The sequence below is a fragment of the Natrix helvetica genome (assembly GCF_964273705.1).
Source record: "Natrix helvetica genome assembly, chromosome: 3".
NCBI lineage: Eukaryota > Metazoa > Chordata > Lepidosauria > Squamata > Natricidae > Natrix > Natrix helvetica.
In genome coordinates, this window is record NC_138549.1 from 146,624,102 (window position 1) to 146,647,679 (window position 23,578).

The following is a 23,578-nucleotide window of genomic DNA, read 5'->3' on the forward strand; positions in this document are numbered from 1 at the left end:
AAAAGATAGCTGCCAAAACAGTAGTCTAAGATAATAAGGAAGAGATAAAATTTGAAAAAGCAAGTGAATGCAGAACAATTTTGATGGAAGTTTTAAAAATATTTGAGAATGGGTAAGGGGTTAGAGGGAGCTTCAAACTCAATTGATTTGAGATTAAACTGATTTAAGGAATGCTAGAAGGGATGTTTGGGATAGTGTGGGAATGGTAATAATACACTAAAACATGGAGATGATTCATATGCCATAAAAGTTAATTTGCAAGAAAGAGCTGATAAAAAAGCAAAGAATGAATTCTGAGAGAATATTCAGAAATAAAAAGGCTGCAAGGGGGTATGGTGTAATTGGCAAAATTGCTGAAAGAGTGGCTATCCAACTCTTTAAATATATGTGTGAAGACTGCATCTGTGCCGGACAAATTGGAGCAATGTTGTTATTGTTCCTCTATAGAAGATGAAAAGTAGCAAACCCAAATGCAAAAAGGATAAGGGAATTAAGTTTCTAAGAATTATTGTGAAGATGTTTGGCAGAACTCTGACAGAAAGTGTTTGAAAAGCAACAGTTGGAAGTACAACATAGCTTTATGCATGCAGATTTTTGCTCTTCAGAAGGTCAGTGAATACTGTATGAATGGAGGGAAAAATATATACACATATACGAATAGGCTTGAACTATAAAACATTTTGCCTGAATGCAGAGTTGAAAAGTTGTTGAATACAATTAGCATGCAATATAAATAAAGCACACATGAAAATAAACAATACTTCACAAACAGTAAGAAAAGATATTTCTTGTCTCGTCATTGTTGAATGTATTTATGGTTAAATATCAAAGAACAATTGTGGTGATGTTATAGGTATGCTTTTTTTTTTTAACCAGATACCACAGTATATATTGATACCCAAAGCCAGCAACATTTCCAGGCTTAACTTGCACTGTTATTATTATGCCAAAAAACTGCTAAATACTGTGGCTGATAAATGGTTAACTATCCGGTTCTGCTCTAATCTCAACCAGCTTGGAAAATTCTAGAAAAAATAACAATGTGACTCTTCTGAGGCAGTATGAGCCAATTCCACTCTACCACAGAGTATATATGGATGTGTATGCAGACAGTTTGTGTTGCTGGTTGAATAATTAGCAGAAAACATTGGATAAATGGTATGATGCAAGGAGAAATATGGATCTGAAAATTAATGTATCAAAGCCTAAGGTAGTATGTCTGACAAGGATAATGGAGCGCAGAACTGGCAAGTTATATTACATATTGTAACTAAAAATGAATATGTCTGCCTTGCTACTATGTTTACTAAATATGGCAAAATGGATGACGATATGCAAATGCTGAGAGAAAAATGGTGGCCAATTCATGATCTATTGTAAGAAATGATTGTTTTTCAAAAGAAGTGAAAATGTATGCATATGAGAGTGTGCTACATCTCACTTTGTTATATGAAAGTAAGAGTGGAATATGTCAGGGGAAGCATAAAAATAAGATGAATACAATGGAACTAAGGTATTAAAGAAATATTTAAGGTATAACAAACATATTTAAGATATAATAAGAAGTGGAATAAAGAATTAATCATGCTGAATGAATGTGGTTTTAATCTAATTAATGAATAACCGGTATCCAACCCACCCACCTCAAAAAAAGTTTGAGAGGAAGAGGAACGGATGGATTGAAAAGAAGGGGAAGTGTGAGAAAGTTGTTATTGAATGGATCTAATGAACCCATCAGAAAGAAAGAGGTGAGAATTGTCAAGAACAAAAGGCAATATAGAAATAATTTATGGCTGTAGTGGAAGTGAGAATGGATAGAATGTTATAGAAAAGTGTAGTGAATAGTTTGATTTAAATGGAATTTATTTATTTATTTATTTATTATTTCTTTGGATTTCTAAACCGCCCCCTCTCCCAAAAAGGGACTCGGGGCGGTGTACAGTCAGATAAAATGCAGATAAAATACATGAATAACAATATAAATAATATAAAAACAATTAAATACTAAACATTTAGATGGAGGAGATAAGACTGTACAAGAAATAAATATGCTATGGAAACCCTAAAAAACATCCCCAATTAAAATACCCAAACCCAATTAAAATATATCCCCGGGAGGCAAAACTAAGAGAGTGCCAGGCCAGCTGATTGAAACAGGTGAGTCTTTAATTTTGACGGAAGGAGCGGAGGTCGGTGGTGGTTCTGATGTCGGGGGGGGGGGAGGTCATTCCAGAGGGTTGGGCCCATCACAGAGAAGGACCTACTCCTAGGTGTTGCCCGCTGGCATTGCCTAGTGGACGGCACCAGGAGGAGTCCCTCCCTGTGTGAGCGGATTGGTCGTAGGGACGTGTGTGGTAGGATGCGATCCTGCAGATAACTAGGTCCTATGCCATGGAGCGCTTTAAAGATGGTAATCAATACCTTGAAACGCACCCGAAAGGCCACAGGCAGCCAGTGCAGCTCGCGCAGGAGGGGTGTTACGTGGGAGTATCGTGTACTCCCCATGATGACCCGCGCGGCTGCGTTCTGAACTAGCTGCAGTCTCCGGATGCGTCCCAAGGGAAGCCCCATGTAGAGGGCATTGCAGTAGTCCAGGCGAGACGTCACCAGCGCATGAGTGACCGTGCGCAGGGCACTCCGGTCCAGTAGTGGGCGCAATTGGCGCACCAGGCGGACCTGGTGGAACGCCCCCCTTGCCACGGCTGCCACATGGTCCTCCATTGACAGCCAGGCATCAAGGAGGACGTCCAAATTGCGCGCCCGTTCCACAGGGGACAGTTGTTCGCCCCCTATGGCCAGCGATGGTGTCGGCTGGCTGAACCGAGGTGCCAGTAGCCACAGCCACTCGGTCTTGGAGGGGTTGAGTTTGAGTCTGTTGTCCCCCATCCAGACCCCGACGGCTTCCAAACACCGGGACATCACTTCGACAGCCTCGTTGGGGTGGTTTGGGGTTGAAATGTACAGCTGAGTGTCATCAGCGTACAGGTGGTACTCAACCCCAAAACCACGGATGATCTCACCCAGTGGCTTCACATATGCGTTGAACAGGAGAGGCGAGAGGACCGACCCCTGTGGCACCCCACAAGTGAGTGGCCTCAGGGTCGACCTCTGCCCCCTTGTCAACACACATTGCTTCCGGTCGGAGAGGTAGGAGCCGAACCACCGCAAAACGGTGCCTCTGACTCCCATCCCCTCCAACCGGCGCAATAGGATACCATGGTCGATGGTAACAAAAGCCGCCAAGAGGTCTAATAGGACCAGGATAGAGGAACAACCCCTATCTCTGGCCCTCCAGAGATCATCAACCAACGCGACCAAGGCTGTCTCTATGCTGTGCCCAGGTCGGAAGCCGGACTGGCATGGGTCTAGATAATCGGATTCGTCCAGGTGTCGTGGAAACTGCTGCGCCACCACATTCTCAACAACCTTCGCCAAAAAGGGGAAGTTGGAGACTGGACGGTAATTAGCTAGCTCCATTGGGTCGAGCGAAGGCCTCCTGAGCAAGGGTCTCACCACCGCCTCTTTCAAGGCGGTTGGTAAGTATCCCTCACCCAATGAGGCATTCACCAGGCCCAGAAGCCAGCCTCGTGTCACCTCCCAGGCTGCCAGTACCAGCCAGGAGGGACACGGGTCCATTGAACATGTGGTGGGCCGCAGCCGTCTACGCAACCTGTCCAAATCCTCGGGGCAACAGAGTCAAACTCCTCCCAGAATGGTCTCTCAAGACTCGCTGTTGACGGCTCGTCTGGTCCACTGACGGAGGTCCATCCGCTCCGGATCTGAGCAATTTTGTCCTGCAGATATTCCCCAAACTCCTCTGCTCTTCCCTGTAAGGGTGCCCCCCGCGTCCCCTGTGATAAAAGGGAGCGGGTCACCCGAAACAGGGCGGCAGGGCGGTTATCCGCGGACGCAATAAGGGCGGCACAATGCCTATGCTTGGCCGCTCTTATTGCCACAAGGTAAGTCCGCAAATAGGCTCTTACCTGTGTTCGGTCAGATTCGGAGCGTGAGGACCTCCACCTGCTCTCTAGACGTCTCCTGTGGCGCTTCATCACCCTTAGCTCCTCAGTAAACCAAGGAGCCCGGGTGGGTCGATGCCGCAGGAGAAGTCGCAAAGGCGCAACCCGGTCCAAGGCCCCAGTCGTCGCCCTATTCCAGGCAGTCACTAGGTCCTCGGAGCGGGAGCGGGACAGGGCTACAGGTATTGGCCCAAGCTCCGTCTGGAATCTATCCAATTCCATCAGGTGCCTGGGGCGGTACCAGCTTGTAGAGTCTGGTTCCGCCTCCTCGCGGTGGGGGATAGAAAATAGCCATATCTATTTTCTTTTCTTTTTCCTTATTTATGTGTTGTTTTTGTTTGGCTATTATACACTTCTTTTATGTGCTTTATCCCAAAATAAAATAATAAAGCAATGGGATGGGCATGCACAATGTGTTTGTGTGTGTGTGTGTGTGTGTGTGTGTGTGTGTGTGTGTAAATAAATAATATACATAATTTTGGCAGTCTCAGTTGATATTCAACACAGTTTTACAGTAATGAGTTTGTGGAGGATCTTGAGGGAGGGGGTGTACTTGGACTATTGATTTTACATGATTTGTCCCAAAATAGTCATTTAGCTGAGCTATGGAGTAGGAAAGCCATTGCTTTAATTTTGTTTAGCACAGATCATCATTAACTTCTAGTTATTTGGATCCTTATCCAAATATTAGGCCACCTGCCTCTACTCCTTAAGGCCATATTGTGATCGTTCCCTCTCAAATCAGTGAAATCCTTTCCCTTAATTTCAAACCTTAAAGTGTATTTAGAAATAAAGCAAAAGTTAAATAACACATCCAATCATATTTTATTACAATTTCATGCATTCTTCACAAATGAATCCTGTCAATCAAACTAATGTTCAGACTAAAACATATTATATTAAAGCTCCTCTTTTGCTAGTTCATTAAGATTAAAAGAAAACAAAAGTTTTATGGTGTTGCACAAAGCTAAATAAATTAATAAATCCCAGATAGAAATAAAAAGAAAAAAGATGTTTATGGGTGACTTTAATAGCAAGCAAGCAAGAGATAATTTATCCTGGAACATTTGTCTGTTTTTACAATTGCATAAAGGTCATGCAGGACCCTGTACTTTCCTTAAATATATCTGTTAATTGTCAGCCTTCTAATTGCATAGAGAAGAATGTGAAGTTCATATATAGCTAAAAAAAATCAAAAATTGAAAAACAAGAATAATTTATAGAAGCACAGCTTGATATGAAAATAAATTGCTAAACACATACCAAAATGTGGGAAAAGAATGCTTATTTCTGTATTTTACACACATGCACACTCCATGACAGAGGTAAGAGGAAAAAAATCTGAAGTAATTGTAACCCATTTTTGATAAAATGTATCTTGGGAACAACGGAAGCAGGCTGAAGTGTTCTTAAGATGTGTGCTCCTCAATTCCATTTTAGAAGACGGTGCTCAACTATATAGTTTCTATTGAGGTATGTCAATTACATTGTTGCAGCAAATGTAACAAAAATACTTGTGGCATTTTAAAAATTGACAAACGCATTACAGAAAAAAGGAGCTTCTGTGAAATATGCTCCACTTTGTGGAGAAAGAGAGAGAGAGAAAAAATTGGGGGAGAATGAAATAAAAGTAAAAGAAGACAAAAATATTGAAATTACCTACAAATAATGGCTATAATAAAATAGTTGTTATGGAGGACATGTGGCTTTTCAACAGAGGTTGAATTTCAGTACGAATGCAAACTGAGCCCATTAATCACCTCACTCTGTTACTGAATGATTTTAGCTATTTGTTTTTTTTTAATATGGCTGCCTATCTCAAATTTGTAACGCTGGGCAGCTAACAACAGTTAAAAATAGAACTATTCGCTATTTAAAAACAGGTAATGGTTTTCCTGTCCAATCATGTCTGACTCTATGGCATGGTGCTCATTTCTGTTTATTGGCCAAGGAGTCAGTGTTCTCTGAAGACATTTTCTAGGGCCATATGGCCAGCATGGCTATATGTCAAAGGTGCTGTTAACTCCCCACCAAAGTGGTACCTATTAATGTATTCTCAGTTGCATGCTTTTGAAATGCTAGATGGCTAGGAGCTGGGGCAGGAATGGAAGCCCATGCTGTCATGGGATTCTCCAGTCTTTAATCCAGGCTGTTGGCTTTCCACCTGGCAAATTCAGCAATGGTGTAGCTTCAGAAGTAACAGTATTGATTGCATTGTTTTGAATGTCATTGGAAAGGATGACTAACTTACTGCATCTTGCCAACTTCCAATATTCCAGACTAGCAGACAGGTAGTCCAAAGTCATCAGGCTGCTTCATGGCTAAAAATGAGACTTGAATTCACAATCTCTAGTTTTCAGACAGGAGTCTTAACCACTGCACCAAACTGGTTCCCAGTACCATCCTAGTGAGTACAGATTTGATTAAAAGTAAGACCATTCAAGCTCTGCTTAATTTTCATTGTGAATTAAACAACCTGGACAATAGGAAGGTGGGTTCTCCAGATGATCAGAATTACTTAGTATTAATAAACAAGCCATATGGGATCATCTTTTAAAAAAAGCAAGCAATAGCAGCACAGTTTGTACTAAAAACATAACTAGATCCAAGAAAATATCAGCCAACACATGTATAACTTTGTTATCATTCTGTCAGTTTACACATGGATAGGAGGGAATTTTGCAGATAATGGATTTTATTTCTGTTTTGTATAAAGAGCACCTATTTTCTTTTCTTTTTTTAAAAAAAATGTTGATTTGTATGTTATAGATTCCGCTGAATCCAGAAGCAATTTCAGACTATGGTACTGTCAACATTTAGGTTAATGTTATTCACTTATACTCAGAGATAATGTATAATTAACCCGTGGATTGTGCTGTCAAGAAAGTGTCAGGTAAATGAAACTGTGTTTATATTTGTGAATGCTAAATGCTACACACAAACAAGGGGACAAAACCTATTGCCTTCTGGCTTTGCTTATTAAGTTCCCAGAAGCTTCTTCCCTAATCACTTTTGAAAACAGAATGCTGGATTAGGAACACATTGACTAAACTCTTCTTACAGTGTTTAGCTGTTTATCCAGCAAATACTGCTAACACCTGCAACCATTTCTGATATCATTTTAACAAGCACAACAATGCTTTGCTTCCTTCATACAGTACAGCAGCCCATTTTTATTCATACTTAGTTGAAGAAAATACATGATTTGTGAAATGTAATGTGTAGGTTAGCTCAGTTAGCTGAAACAAATACTAAGTAAATAATATGTCTAAACTTAACCATGATGTCTAAGCTTAGGTGTTAGTTGTACTAGTACCTGTCTTTACTGCTTCCTTCACAGGGATTTCAAATGATGTCATCTTCCATTTGTTGAATTCCTTCTTTGACTCCCCCTGCCCTTGACCAAAAATCATTTTAGGGAAGAAAAAGTAGCTGAATAATTGCCTAAACATTTTGATTGGTAGTCCCAAAGGTGGTTTTTTGAAGAGGCAACTGGACTTTCTGGTTTTTCTGGACGTTTTGCTTCTCATCCAAGAAACCTTTTCAAAACATCTTCAAAAAAAAAAAAAAAACCCAACAGAAAGTCCAGTTGCCTCTTGAAAAAAAGCACCTTTGTGACAACCATGACCTGGATGACTGAGAATCTCCATAGACATTTTGTTGAAAGAATTGCTTCCTATGCTACACTAGTAGAAATAATCTGAATGCAAATTCCTTGGGTAGGGGAACATATTATGCTTGGTGAAATGTATCTTTAGTTCCTATAAATGCACATTGAATATACAAGATCCATGGATAGGTGCTAAACAAGAATTCATAATTTGTAACAATAATGGTGAATATTTTTAATATAAATAGGTAGTCATGCAAACTATATATATATTGCTCTGATTCCCTTTGTTGCCATCACAGGGATGGTTTTCAGACCTTTTCCATTCAATGATTTAGTCTTCTTGAAACAAGCAGTTAAGAATCATCTCCAAGGGATCAATACTAATATGCTTCATAGGAGAAAACAATGTATAATTAAGCATACAACACTATCTTTCTGGATATAATTTTATCCACAGGTGCATTAAATTCATAATACACTATATTGTAAGATTTGGTCAGATCTTATTAAGCATCCCTAAAGTCCAGATCTTATTTTTCAATTGTCTGTTTCTCTGTGTTTCTAAATTCTATTGATGACCAATATTGTATGCCTCAGTAAATTTATATGGTTTCTTTTCACATTACACAAGCAAATTGGTTAGGCTTCATTCCTTTTCCATTTACCATGACGCATGTGGTACTTTATTATCCACTTGTGTCATTTCTACCACACAAACATCTGCCTCTGACAAATGTAATAACTAATATACTGCCAACGACTAATAAGAAGAAACCATTTTAGAAAGTAAGAGCTAATTAGTTTCAATTTCTGAAATCACAATAACTATCTTTCAAGAAAAAAACACTGATTTTGATTGATTTGGTTTCTAACTTTTCTTTCATTCTTGCTTCTCTTCCAAGGCTGGATTCCCTGTTATGTCATTGCTATTTTTCCATTATGAAGCCATGCAAAACAATTCCTCATTCATCTGGAATCAACTATAACACAGTGGCAAAGCATTAGTTTTGCATGTTGAAGGTCTGAACTTAATCCCTAGTTATCTCGGGTGAAGTGAAGGTGGGGAATGATGAAAAAAAGCTATTTCCAACAACTTGGAATACTATATGAGCCACGGGTTGGAGTAGAAGATCTCCAAAGTCTTATCCAACTCCTGTTATTTTGATACTATTTCCTTTTTAAGACCTAATATGAATTTTGACTGCAACTTGCATGTTGTGGTCTTGTATAGGAATAGTGCCAATAGCAATCTTCAGAATCAACTTTGTTATTTGTGCTTAAGGTATGCAAGACAAATATATACTATTTATATAATTATATATCTTAGCTTTTGAGTACCCATCAGGACCCTATGGAAAAAGAATCAGAGCAGTGCATATTTGAACTCTAGTCTTCCATGTCAAAAGCCGGCACTCTAACCTCTATGCCAGGGGTGTCAAACTCATGGTCCAGGGGCTGGATGCATCACGTGCTGGCCCCTCCCACTCCTGTTTTAGTGAAGAGGGAAAGTTGTGATACATCATCTGACGACAACAAGTTGTTGTTGGAGTGTGACACCCCTACTCAGTGCTATCCAGCCCCCCTCTCTATATGTGTTTTGCTTTTTTATTTATTGCATATTTCTTCTTACAGTATCTCTTACATACAAAATGATGTGAGAAAGATATTAGAGAATGGTATGGCCAGCATTGGGTGGTGAAAGACAGAATTTAACTCCCAGCTTGAAGAGGGATCCAAGCCTGCACTTTTGATGAGGATGTTTGCCCTTTAAAACCAGTTTGTATTTGTGCGGGAAGTCTCCAGGAATACAAAGGCAGAAGGCCAGACGAGGGGGGGGGGAAGCATGAAGGAAAGCAACAGCTACATTACACATATACACCCATTCACATGCACAAACGTATATAGTCCTCAGCCATTTATTTAGTGACCATTCCAACAGTTACAACAGCACTGAAAGCATGACTTACAACTGGTTCTTGTTCTTTCGATAGCTGCAACATCCCCCGAGTCATGACATCAAATTTCAGGCCTTAGCAACCAGCATGTATTTACAAAACTTACAACTTCAAGGTCATGTGATTACAATTTCTGACCTTCCCAGCTGGCTTCTGACAAGCAAGGTCAAGGGGCAAGGCAGATTCGCTTAGCAACCACATGATTCCTCAACAACTGTAGGTATTTACTTAAGAACAGTGTCAAAAAGTTCATAAAAGAGGGTTTGACTCATTTAACAACTGCCTTGCTTAACAATGGAAATTCTCAATGGAAATCATTGACCAAGGTCTGCTTGTACACACACACACACTCACACACGTGCACATACACATGGACATATGCACATATACATATACACATGCATTTAAAAAAATGTGTATCCCACAGAACTGTAAACTGGAATGTCTATCTTTCTCAAAATGATTTTTTTTCCCAATTCACAAAAATAACAAATGGCAGTTTGGATATTTCCCTCACATTAGTTTTAATGAAATGATTCACTTCTTTGTATATTGATTCATTCATAGAACTGATTATGTAGTTTGGCTATTTATATTACCAAAACTAGTATGTGGATATCTGGCTATTTATATTACCAAAGCTAGTATGTGGATATCTGAAAAAGAAAAAGAACATTCAATGACTTAGAGCAGGGGTGTGGTGTCACATTGTTGTCATGTGACATATTGTGACATCCCCCCCCCTTTGTTAAAACATGGGTGGGGGTGATACATACATTTCGCGGGCCGTGAGTTTGACACCCCTGACTTAGAGTAACATCTTACACCACCTACCAAACATTTGGTTGCAAGTTCTTCAAAATTCTGCCATAGGAAGTCATTGGGTAGTTTACTTTGAGAGGAGATTGGACTATCAGGAATATTAGTGTGCCCCCTGTATAAAGGTAAAGGTTCACACATATGTGCTAGTTGTTCTAGAGGGCAGTGCTCATCTCTGTTTCAAAGCTGAAGAGCCAGCGCTGTCTGAAGACGCCTCCATGCTCATGTGGCCAGCATGACTAGATGCCAAAGGCGCAAGGAACGTTGTTACCTTCCCACCAAAGGTGGTCCCTATTTTTCTACTTGCATTTTTAATGTGCTTTCGAACTGCTAGGTTGGCAGAAGCTGGAACAAGTAACGGGAGCTCACTCCGTTACACGGTGCTAGGGATTCGAACTGCCAAACTGCCGACCTTTTGATTGACAAACTCAGCATCTTAGCCACTGAGCCACCGTGTCCCTTGTTCCCTGTCTACTCGAAGGCAATATTTGAAACAGAAGGAATAATATGATGCTTGTTTTCAAGCCAACTTGATATGTTGCTGTTCTTGTTCTTTCTCCTCCATCTGCTCTTTGCTGATGGCATAAATGAATGCTTGCTAATGAAGTTTATCTCAGTGATGATTTATAGCATTATGTCTGATAAACTTTCTTGAGCTGTTGGCATGGATAATGGCACTCATCACTGAATTATGTTTACTAGTAGGAAGATGAAAAAACAAACAAGCAAAAACTTAGAACTCAATTTTTAAATATATGAGAATAAAGAACAACCAAAAAGATGGGTATTAAACTATGCTTTCATAAGGGTAGGGAATAAAATCTGTTTCTTTGTAAAATGTTGTTTGCATTTCATTTTATATATAAAAATATCAGACAAATTCTGCTCATAGCTTAGTATTTTACAGGCAATAAATGTCAGGAGTGTTTCTGTTTTGCTTTGATATGCTAGTTTATGTGAATTTAATGGACTGAGCAATGTCAAAGAAAATAGTAAAATGAAGAAATGTGTACTAGGCCACATAGCACAATTCTAAAGATGCCCATGAAGATTTGTTCCAGAACTTGTAGCCATTTAGAAAAATCACCTTTCTCAAGTGAGTCACTTCCATATTAAATATTCTCTGTCCTCTCCTGCAACTGTGCAAATCCTTAAAGAACCTGATTTCTCTTTGCTTCAATGGTCAGGTGATTAGCAATGAGTGGATATTATGTTTTACATTTGTTTGCCATCCAGAGTTTCATTGGTATATGGGCATCTGTATAAATTTGTTAAATAAATGGATAACTAAGGTAACAAATGCAACTGTACGAGATGTTGTTTTGCTCTCTGATTCCTAGAGGCTGCCAAACAAACAAAAACAATGAAATGATTGCAATGTATATCAGGCTAATTCTATTGGCTACTGATTGCCAGCAGCTCAGCAGTTCAATCCTGACCAGCTCAAGGTCAACTCAGCCTCCCATCCTTCATTCATATATATCATTCATCATAAGGATCATCATAATTTCATAGTATATCAAAAATATATCTCTAACTGTGAAAAACCCTAAAAATCATATTGTACTTATGGTCAAGTTTAATCTGGAATTGCCAGAACATACAAGCAAAATCCTTCCTTCCTTCCTTCCCGATTCTTCAGGGGCAGCATTATTTTCTACCCCAATTTTTTTTGTTAACAAGAACACAAATTTACCAAGATCAAATAGCAGGATTTCTTTGAACATAGTTTGTGAATAGCAAAGGATTCAGAAAACTTTTTGTTACAAAAAAATTATAACTAACACATACATTTAATGGTAAATAAATAAAATACACACTGCAAATATAAACTATCATTTTGTAAAGCAATACTTTTTATAATCAATATTCACTCTGAATTCTTATTTTTATTAATAAATCAAAAGCCTTTGTCAAGTTCTGAAAGAACACAACCATTTTATGATCAAGTATTCCAGCCATCACAAATTATGTTACAATCTCTCTAACAGTTAGAGTCTAACTCACATTGAACTGTTCCTCATCATACAATTACTTCGATATGAAGAAAATTGGAATTACTAGGGAAAGTAAAAACATATCTTAATGTTTATAATTTATTATCTTTTCCACCATGTGAAGGAACAGGAAGAAAACATGCTATTTTCTGACAAAGAACTGTTAAAAGTTCAGAACCAAGTCAAGATATTTTGGTACCTGAATCAGAATAGAAAGTGATACTGTCTATCTATTCATGCTATGATATTATGCAGCTGACAATTTATTACTCTTGTATGATATTCAAACTCTGGTCCTTTAACGTGCCAAATAATAGAAGCAGTGCTATACAAAGAAATCCTATACAAGAAATCCTTCTCATATCTTTTTGACCAGAAAGAATGTGGCAGGGAAAACAGATTATCCCAAAAAGCTAAAATCTAAATGGATGTCATAGTAATAAGAAAACACAGCAAGTATAAAAGTGCAACTTCACTTTTTATTTAGTTAAACGTCAGCATGCAACTTTAAATCCGTGTAATTTTTCTGTGGTTAATGTTCTCTTAAATACTTCCCTTCACAGTAAAACAGATGTTCAATCATGGATTTCCTTCTTAGTTGGAACTAGGCACAATTTAAATGCTGGAAAATCTTTCTTTTATAGCTCCAAGGCTACATTAACATCTACAAAGAAAAGGGGCAGACACTAATATGGAAGTTGCACAAAGCACAGCAGATGTAGAACATAATATTAAAGAGTTCTTTGGTTACATGACAATCTCTCAGGAGTACTGACATCTGTGTTAAAAACTCTTGTCACAGGAAACTAAGGCTGAGCCTCAAGTATTATAACAAACAACAATCTATAATTATCAGAAATTGTGACTTACTTAAAACAATTCTTTACAAAACCAATTTTGATTGCAGGCTGTAGTATATTTCAGAAGCATAGGTTTTTAAAAGTTAAACAGGAAATGAAACATGCATGATGATCACCAATAATGAGCTGGGTGAGATATTATTATCTACATTCCTCACTGTGTATGCCACCTGCAGCATCCAGAGCAACTCTTTCCTCTCTCAAAAGCTATCTCCTGATTGCTAAGGCTGGTGCAGTTTCTTTTGGAAAAAAAAAGTATTTTCACCAAGATGGGAAGAGAACAAAGGAAGCTCAGAACATTACTTGAAGGCCACCAACAAGATACAATTGAATGCATGAAAGGCAGCCATTTTAGTGCCATTTTGAAGGATATTTTTCAGCCCTTAAAATAGAGACAGAGCTTGCAAAAGTAGTAGCAAGGGGAAATACTTAAACAATTAGCTTTTTCTCCTTTGCCTTGTTTTTTACTTCAGTGTTACAACAGTTGTTTCTGGCTGCATTATTCCTTAATATTCCTCCTTCTCATTATGATATTACAACAGAGATTAAGAATTCAAGTTACCCATCTACCTACCTGCCCCAGACAACCTAGCACAATTGTAATAAATAATGATAGCTGTAGTCCAACTCCATTCTCTTATCTTACCTCAAACCTTGGGGGCAGGGGTTGCAGGGGTTGTGATGGTGATGTAGGTTCCCTAAAATAGCCCTATCTCTAAATGGAGCAAGCTTATATTTATTTATCTACCAAGCCATTCTTACTCTGCCCTTTCCTATGCAGTAATAAAGTTTCAAAGAAGAAAAAGCTTCCCATGATACCGGGAGACGCTTTCATCATCTGATTTTGATTTATAAATATTAAAAGATTTATCTACTGCCTCCCATAAAGTATCTCAAAGGACCTTGCAATCAAATTCAAAAAAGAATAAAGCAACATCAAATGAAGAGTTATTGTAAAAGTGCTACATTAAAAATGGATAGGAAATTTAAAAAAAAACCTGCCTCTACTACTCAAACGGGAAAGATGCAATTGAAAATATGGACAAAGTATCGCAAGTGTTCTTTAGTTATTGAGGAGCGAGCTTTCCAAACAGTAGATATAACCTCAAGGAACTGGCCTTTTCATGAATGACCATAAGAAGACAATCAACATTCATGACATACCAAATAGATTCTGCTGGGATGGTGTTGAGCACCAATTGGAGGAGGTAATCCCTCCAAGTAACCCAGTGCCACACTCCAAATAAACAGCAATTTGACTTACATCTAGGAACAAATAGAGAATTGATACAGAACCTGGATCACAGATGTTATGCGCTTAGGCTGATGTCTACCAGCCATCACTTTGGCCCTTACATTCTGACGGTTATATTACATTCCCTAAACCCTAATAGAAACTTTTGGATGATCCTCAAAAGCAACCCCATGTACAATGCATTGCAATAGAACAGACAGGTGTGGGGTGAGCATGACTTATTGTTCCAAAGTCTTTGGATTTTGAGAGGCTCACAACTGAAGCACCAGATGAAACTGGGCAAACACGAGTTAACTATGGTATCTGTCTGCCTATGTAACAATAGCTATATTTCCAGGAGAACCTCCAAATCATGGACTTGTCCCCCCATCAAGAGACAGGACCAGGTATACTATGTAGCAGATAATCTATTAAAAAAAACCTCTCACACACTTGGGTTCAATTTCAGCCTGTTTTGTCCTGTCAACACTCTCACAGCTTCTAGACATTGGAACAAGACATTGATAGCCTCTCTTGAATAGACTGGGATAGCAATGTACAATCAAATTAGTATTAGCATATTGCTAATAGTATAATCTGACCAATGTCTGGCATCTTTCAATAACTTTGTGTAGAGTTAGAAAGCGGGGGGAAATAATCTAAACTTGGGTCACTCCACAAGAAAGCACCTACTTGGTCAGTCTCTCCCTATCCATTAACCCTGCTACTCAAATAAGAACCATCTAATGAGGAATGCACTATCCTTCTCTAAATTGTGATGGAGGTCATCCACAAAAACAAACAGGGACATCTCCATCTCATGCCAAGTCTGAACATTAACTTGAAAGAGACTAGGCAATCCATTTCCTCTTGAATGCTTTGCAGCTATATACTATATACTTAGTATATACTATATACTAAGCTCAGTATCAATAGATTTCTGATGGGATAAAAGTTTAGAGACCAGATGATAGATAACAAAAGTATGTGGCTCCAGGAAAGGCAGGCAGTTGACCTCACTCCTTCCAAAATGATGCATTAAATTCTTTCCAGATCCAGTTTGTTACAGCCCCATAAAACTGTTTAGGAAGCCAGGAGGTGTATGGATCAGACCAATAAGTTTCTAGTGACAGCCACACTGTCCACTTCCTGAGCTCCAAAGTAAAAAAGAGCCCAAACAATCCCTTTTAAGCACCCACCAGAAGGGGAAAAAAACCTTTATCCAAAAAGAACCTGAGTGGACTATTTTAAGACTGTTCATCCTACAGGGTATTATGCTGATTGTTAATCTCATTTGTCCAAGGCAGTGAGCAGGTGGGAATTCCTTCCATATCCATATCACTACATAAAAGTAATGTGAGGTCCAAAATGTGGCTTCCTACAGCCTTGTAACAGGACGGTAATTTATGTGGTATTCTAGTCCAAGGATATTTAGGGCTTTATAGAACAGTAGTTTAAAAACTTTAACATTGAATGAATGGACATTTTTTGTCAGGAAGAGGGAAAAAAGGTAGTGTCATAATGCCAATGATAGATGCTTTCTCCATTCATGAAATTTAAAAAAAAAATCAGTGTGCATAGTGCAAGTAATGCCTCTCACCCTTCAAGCTTGCTCAACTTCTCAAACTTTTTACTAACTAGAAATATATATATTTTTAATCAGTTTCACCCACATCAGATGCAGGGTGATTACCAGGACTCTATATAACCATTATATATTTCCTTATTGAAAGAAATGTCTTATTTTTTAACTGCATGTGCTACTTTAGGTGGCTGATAGACGCTCTGATCTTTTTAATATATCATAAAGAGTTTAAGGCACACTTTGTTGTCTAAAACAGCTCACTGAGAGTAGGGATTTTAATCAGGAATTATGAAACACTACTTACTTAAATAGTCAGCATACTTAAGCAGAGAAAAAGATGCATGTTTCCACTCTGATATTATTAAAGTGGATTTATTAATATTAATTTTGCACTGAGAAAATTAAATCTTTTAGAAATGCAATTGCTTAATGCTTAAGACTTAATTTATTATGTACAAAGCAGAAAGTCCAGGCTGTTTTGAGTAACAAATTCACACTTTTCAAAACATGCTTTAGGAAGATAAAAATAAACAAAATTGAATTTAAAAGAATGCATCTAGATTATTGCCTTGCTTTTGTGCTAAGAATTACCCAGAACTTAAAGAGTACAATACAACCTATGGCATAATAAAATGAAACCCTTATTCCATAAATAATTGTAAAATTATGCTGGACAATACCTGGACAATTAAAGAAAAAAGTAGAAAGGCAAAGACAGAACACCAATCTCTTTCCATCTGTTGTTACAAAATAACTTCTAGGTGTTGTAAAGAATTCGTAAAGGATGGTGGCTTACCAGCACATTTTGTCCTTGTTGTGAGAGGAGGCCCAGGGGGTCCAGTTCCACCTTCTCCAGGGCGGGTAAGAAGCACTCTGATCTCATATTCCACATCAGGGTCCAGATGCCATAATTTGTAATTGGGAGAATCCACAATGTGGGTTTCGGCCCAGTTCCCATTGGTTGTACGGTATTCTACCTCTTTCAGGATGATGGGCCCATCACCAATGATGGAGTTGGCATTTGGTTTGATCCATAGGTACGTGGCTCCAACTGCTAGAAGTTCTGGAGGAGCAATAGGAGTGGGTGGTTCTGAAAGAAGTAACAACAAAAAGAGATCTATTAATACTCTGGGGTGGTTGGCTTTTTGTTTTTGCTCCCATTGTTTGAAAAGATATGGGCAATGTAAAAGAAACAATAGGTTATTTTCAAGCATTACCTAGAGCAGTGATGGCGAACCTATGGCACGCGTGCCACAAGTGGCACGCGGAGCCATTTGTCAGGGCACGCGAGGCGCTACCATGTCAGCTGAGTTCACCTTTTTAAAAGGTATTTTTCGCCTTCCCCACGCGTTATAGGAGCCTGGGGAGGGCGAAAACAGCCCCCCCACCCCCCCGGAGGCTTCAGGGACCGTCCGGAGGCTTCCCTGAAGCCTTCGGAAGGCTTAAAACCACCCTCCGGTTTGCTCGGAGGGTGGTTTTAAGCGTTCTGAAGGCTTCAGGGAAGCCTCCAGACGGTCCCTGAAGCCTCTGGAGGGCCTCCGGGGGGCGGGGAGGCTCTTTTCGCCCTCCCCAGGCTCCTATAAAGCCTCTGGACCCTGGGGAGGGCGAAAAAAGCATGTAAAAATGGGGGGTTGCGTGTGCGTGCATGCGCACTGGGGGGGTCGTGGATTGCATTATGGGTGTGGCACGCCTGCATACGACCCCCCCTGCACTCCCCCCACTTGTGGCACGCGAGCCAAAAAAGGTTCGCCATCACTGACCTAGAGGAAAGAAAAGGAGAAATAGAAATAATATATTTATTAAAATACTCATCCAGACTTTAGCACGGGAACAAATTGTTTTGTTTTCAAGAAATTGTTTATGTAGCAGAAGCAACTCCTTTGATAAATCATACCTCTCAAATAATCACATTTGAAATAATTTTGTAGTTGTGTTCAGGCACCCTACCCAGTACAAAGAACACAATTGCAAAGGATTCATTAACTTTCAGGGTAAACTCTGAACTGAATTTGCATGCACACAAATTCTCTGACAGTATTTTTCCATCTGGCAATCTTTAGATATATTGTGGCTTTAATTTCTGAAACCTCTAGTGGTGCTCATGTTGATTGTACTGTATATTCTGGGAGTTGTAGTCCTAACAAATCTAAAAAAAAGTTGGGGAAAGCTGCTTTTTTCCACAGGCTCTGCCAAAATAGTCAAAAGAACCCTACAAATTCATAATTTGACTGATAAGTAATCCCTGTTTATAAATAATTATGAATAAATGTAAACCGAGGACCAATTTGTGTGTGCATAAATTGCTTCCCTTCCTCTTACAGATATACTTTATGAGTACATTTACATTTTAACTTTATTCTTTTTACAATCATATTGGTATTAAACCTTTAAGCTTGTCATAACTATTAAGTCACCTAATGCCAAGTGTTAGATCGGGTGAAGGAAGGCACACTCAGGCTTCAGAGTAACAAACAGCTCTTTATTAGCACAAGTCAACTATGTAAAATCCAGCAAAGGTTCAGTCTGACAGCAGCCCTTTTATAATCCTTTGCCATCTCGAACACCTCTGGTCTGCAGTTGCTCAGGAACATAATTCTTTTTCCGGCCTTCAGAAAGGCCCATGAGGTCGTTGTCTTCGAGGAAGCAATCGAACCTCATCATGTAGGATTCCCACTGTTCGGTGGCTGGGTTGTACGCAGTTGGCAGGGCATGCGTTGTCATCTTGTATTCCTGAGTGCGTTTGAATTTGCCGCTCAAATACGGCTGTTTGATGCTGTGCTGTGCTCCGGGCTGGATTGTCGTGCTCTTTTTGTCTGCCTAGTTGCCTTCCAATCCCACCTTCATCGCCAGTGTTAGATTGGGTGAAGGAAGGCACACTCAGGCTTCAGAGTAACAAACAGCTCTCTATTAGCACAAGTCAACTATGTACAATCCAGCGAAGGTTCAGTCTGACCACAGCCCTTTTATAGGGAGCTGTCAGACCTTCGACCAGTCAGATTGAATCTCTGTTCCCGCCAGAACAAAGGACCTTGGTGTAAACCATTACCAATATTTCTGGTATCTTAACAGCAAGGAAATATATTGTTCAGGAAAATATATAATTATCACACTTAGAACCTTTTCTGCAAACTTTACCATTCCTGGAAGATGGAATGATTTTTAGAAGATAAATGAGAATGCTGATAAAAGTGGATGGGCATAGGAAAACTAGGGGTAGACATAATGTTCCAAGATTAGACACACAAGACATTTACATTCAGCCCGGGTTCCTGCACAAACATATAGGTCTTTTATCCTTTGTTTCAACTGAATCATCATCAACATGCCTGAAACTTGCATTGCCCCAAACCAGATCTATGAATATTAATAAATGATTCTCCTTCTGGCAATATAAACTAGAATTGCACAGAGCCTAATATGAACTGGGTCCACAGCATGTAATAAATATTAAAGACTTCTTACATTCCCCTCACATTCCCAGGTCCCAGTCTAAATCTGGTTCCTGAAACAAAGTTCTCAATAAAGTGAAATTAGCAGAAAAACGCTGTACACGAAGCAGCAATATGTACACAATACTCCATGTCTATGTCCATTAGAAAAGACGTACATACATTGTTGGTCTTATTCTGTGAACTCTGAGACCATTTTAATGACTAAGAACTTGTCCTTAATTAATAGTTTAAATCCCTTATTGATCACAATATTGGTTCACACTGAAGCAATCTGTGGGGCAATCTGGATACAAAGGGGGGTTATTTTCAGTGTTTGCGGAGATGCTTATCACACTTGTCAGGACATCCTTAAATCAAACAAGTGTTTCTGTGATTACAAGCCCAAGAAAAGTTGTAGCTTCCTTCAGGAGCAGCTGACAGGTGTGATGAACATGCCTATCTTGGGCTCTAAATCACTTTTATCCTATCAAAACTACATCACTAGTACAGCTGCCATTATTTATTCAGCATATTGGTAAAAACCACGGCTTCCCTTGAAGTAAAGGGAAATTATTTTCAAGAGAAACTACTGTGATAGAAGGAAGAACAAAAATTTTAAGATTTTTTTAAAGACCCCAAACATACATACTGTACATGCACGCACACACACACACACACACACACACACACACACGTGGGAGGCTTTTTAGTATTGGAGAGAGAGGATTATTTGTGGCCTTTAGATAATTTTGAGGACAATATTTACATATAAGCTGACTCTATAAAGGCACTTAGTAAGGTGACTATGCCCCCTGTGGTAGAGGGGGCACTGACCTCTTTTGTTTTAAATGTGATCCTTCCAATTAGAATAACTGCATCACTTGGTGGAATTAGCATTTTAAAAAGGTCTCATCAGACCATTTTGCTGAATTATTTATGCCTGCTTTACCAAAGCCACAGTAACTAGAAAGAAAGAGGTTCATATGTATATGTGTGAGGTAAAAGCCTATATTAGCAAATTAAAAAATCAGAAAACATGGGTAAACTAAGCATTCTGTCTGAATGTGGTTAGCCGCACAGAGTTAAATGAAACACTCACAGAAACTACAACATCCAAACACTGAGATGGAGCCTCCACAACATCTGATATGCAATTCAAGGTACTTGTGGTCACCCAGAAAGACCTTCATGGCAGTGGGCTGGGTTATTTGATCGTCTCTCCCCAATGACTTCTACCTGTCCTGTTAGAGCCAACAGGAGAGCTATGGCATGGATAATATCATTAAAGGAATGCTATTTTACAGGACTTGGGAAACAAACTCTTTGTGTTGACTGTCCTTTGGAACATCCTCCCTCCAGAAATTAGATAGGTTCTGTTGTGGCCCAGCATCATCCGGCGCTGGACTCTGACAGCTCAGACCATTATGGGACTGCTCTGGAGGATGAGGAAGACTCTGGAGGGTGTTTGGAGTCAGAGCAGGAACTAGAGAAGCCTGTTGGCCACCAGGTGGCATCTGAGTCAGGGAGCTGTGAGGAAGAACAGAGGGAGGTTGTTCCTGATGAGCGTATGTGTAGAATTCATAAGAGAAAGGAACAGCTGTGGAGAAGACATCATAGAAGGAAGTAAGGACAGCTGGTTAAGGGTGTGTCCCCTCCCAAAGAATTTATAGGTGAAGTGACAGGAGGGGAATCTTTCCAGGAAACAACAATCCATTATACGAGCCGTTGCGGAAGCATTCTGTAAGTTTTATCTTGGGTTTTTGAAGATAACTTTCTAGGCTCCTAGCCAAGGGGTGGCTTTATCTATGTAATTAGTTGTAGCAGACAGCCAAGCCTGTGTCTGCATATTCATTGGAATCCCGGGACAGAACAGGTTCCACCTCTTCCAGTCCTTGCCTAACCCTGAAGAAAAGGCTGTGTGCTCAGGCATGTGATTGGACTAAGAGCCACGGTGGTGCAGTAGTTAGAATGCAGCACTGCAGGCTAACTCTGCTGACTGCCAGCTGCCTGCAATTTGGTAGTTTGAATCTCACCAGGCTCAAGGTTGATTCAGCCTTCCATTCTTCTGAGGTTGGTAAAATAAGCACCCAGATTTGGGGGGAGGGGGGAATATGCTGACTCTGTAAACCACTTACAGAGGGATATGAAGCACTGTGAAGTAAAATAAAAGTCTAAATGCTATTGCTAAATGCTATTTACAGCATTTAGCTAGTTACAGCCCGTAAGAAGGTTATGTTAATTGTTGTTGATTGGCTTTTACCGTGACTGCCGGTCATGTATTTTATGTTTGTTTTTTCAAGTGTTGTTAGCCATCCAAAGTCACTCTGGTGCCATGGGTGAACATTCAGAATACTTATCTCTTCCAAGAAAATGAATTTTAAATATAATGTACAGTATTATTATATTTTCTAAAATTTTAACTAAATATTTAACAGTTTAATTAGGCATTAAATTAAATAGGTTAGGCCACCAAAATAAAATAATTCCTAATAAAATTCCTTACTTTAGAAATCCATTGTAAATTTGCCAAATTTATATTTGAACTATTATGAACATTCAGATACATTTGGTGTAATTATTAGAGATATCTCTCTGTGTTTTTTCTCTCTCTCTCTTCACTCTCTCTCTCTATCTCTTTCTCCCCAGGTAGCTACCAAGAAAGGGATTCTGAACAACATAATAGCAAACTTGCAAAAGTGTGTGTTTTGCTTATTTCTTTCTTTGGAAACAGCTGCAGTGCTATCATCAGAAATGAATAGGGTACAACAAAAGGCAAAGTAATATATATTGGCACAAGAAAGTGCACTGCAGTTCCAAGTCTACTATCAGTAATTTCAAAATTGGAAAGCAATTTAGAAAAGTAATATTCAGCATTCAGCCTAGTTCATGTATTTTAGCCAATGCTGATCGCTTCTGTATTTTTTTTTCTTATTTATCATTTTTATTTGATGGAAAAGAAATAGATTTTAGGAGGTTTGTATTAAATTTAAAAAAGAAAAATAGTGACATTTACAGGGATGCACTGAACAGTGTGCATGTGAAGGTAAACCTACTTAATATATAACCATACATCTTATAAAACTCCACTTTGATTTCAAAAAGAAATAAGTCAAAGTAGTCTAATCCACATTAGGGTGAAGGAGAATACTAATCCTTCTCATCAAGTTTCTTTTTCAGAAGGAAGATTTTTACCCCAAGTTTGTTTTCCAATTTCCATGAATTCATATTTATCCATTCTGTCATTTAGGAAATTAGACTGCATTTCTCTCATACCAATTCTCATTAGTCTGATGAAAAGTACATTCACAAACTCTCATGTCTTTCCCAGGCCAAGTGATATGATTCATTGTACATTCAACCTCTACAGCAGTTTGTAAAGTCTCTGGGTTCCCATAGTTTAGTTAAGTCTCAGGGCAAGAAACTAAAAGGCTGGAGAGGGAGGATTTCAGAAATTGCTGGAGTACCATTCCCTCCATTGGAGAAAACCTTTATTCATTTTTTGCTGCTCATAAATTGGTGAAAAAATTTGAAAGCTTTTTCCCCCCCATGTACTGAGTTTTAAATAAATTTGTCCAGTGGAATTTTTTGGGTAGAAAAAGCTGGGGATTATGCAAAAGCACATTGAAGAGAATATAGGTATTTCACTTAGTGACTGCCTTGTTTAGATAGTGACTGTTTGAATTATGGCAGTGCTAAAAAACAATAACTTAGAAACCATTCCTCAAATTCATGACTTTTACAGCATCTCTGCTCTTATTTTCACTTGCTTGTTTACACCATAACAAATTATTCCCAAAGAGAAAGAAGCCCAGTTCAACTGAAGCACAGTAAGGATGAAGTAAAATTGTAAGCACAATTACAGCCAATTGCGTTTCATTTAATAACCCCTTCACCTAATGACTAAGTTTCCTGTCACCAGGGACATACGGTCATTGGAGGCAGGGGAGGTAGAGCTTCACCTCTCATCATGAAATAATAATATATAAAATAATAATATCCACGAGGGAGTTTCATATATATAAGAGGAAGAGGAGGGAGGAGGAGGAGCGCGTGCGGGGTGGTGCC

General features: G+C 39.0%; 1 protein-coding gene across 1 annotated transcript in view; it reads right to left on the reverse strand.

The window, feature by feature from the left end:
* Positions 1-23,578, reverse strand: part of PTPRT (protein tyrosine phosphatase receptor type T) — a 703,069-nt gene that overhangs the window by 298,561 nt on the left and 380,930 nt on the right. Inside the window, exon 7 of the mRNA XM_081949356.1 lies at positions 16,879-17,172. Within this exon, the coding sequence (XP_081805482.1) occupies positions 16,879-17,172 (294 nt within the window). The remainder of the gene's footprint in view (positions 1-16,878; positions 17,173-23,578) is intronic.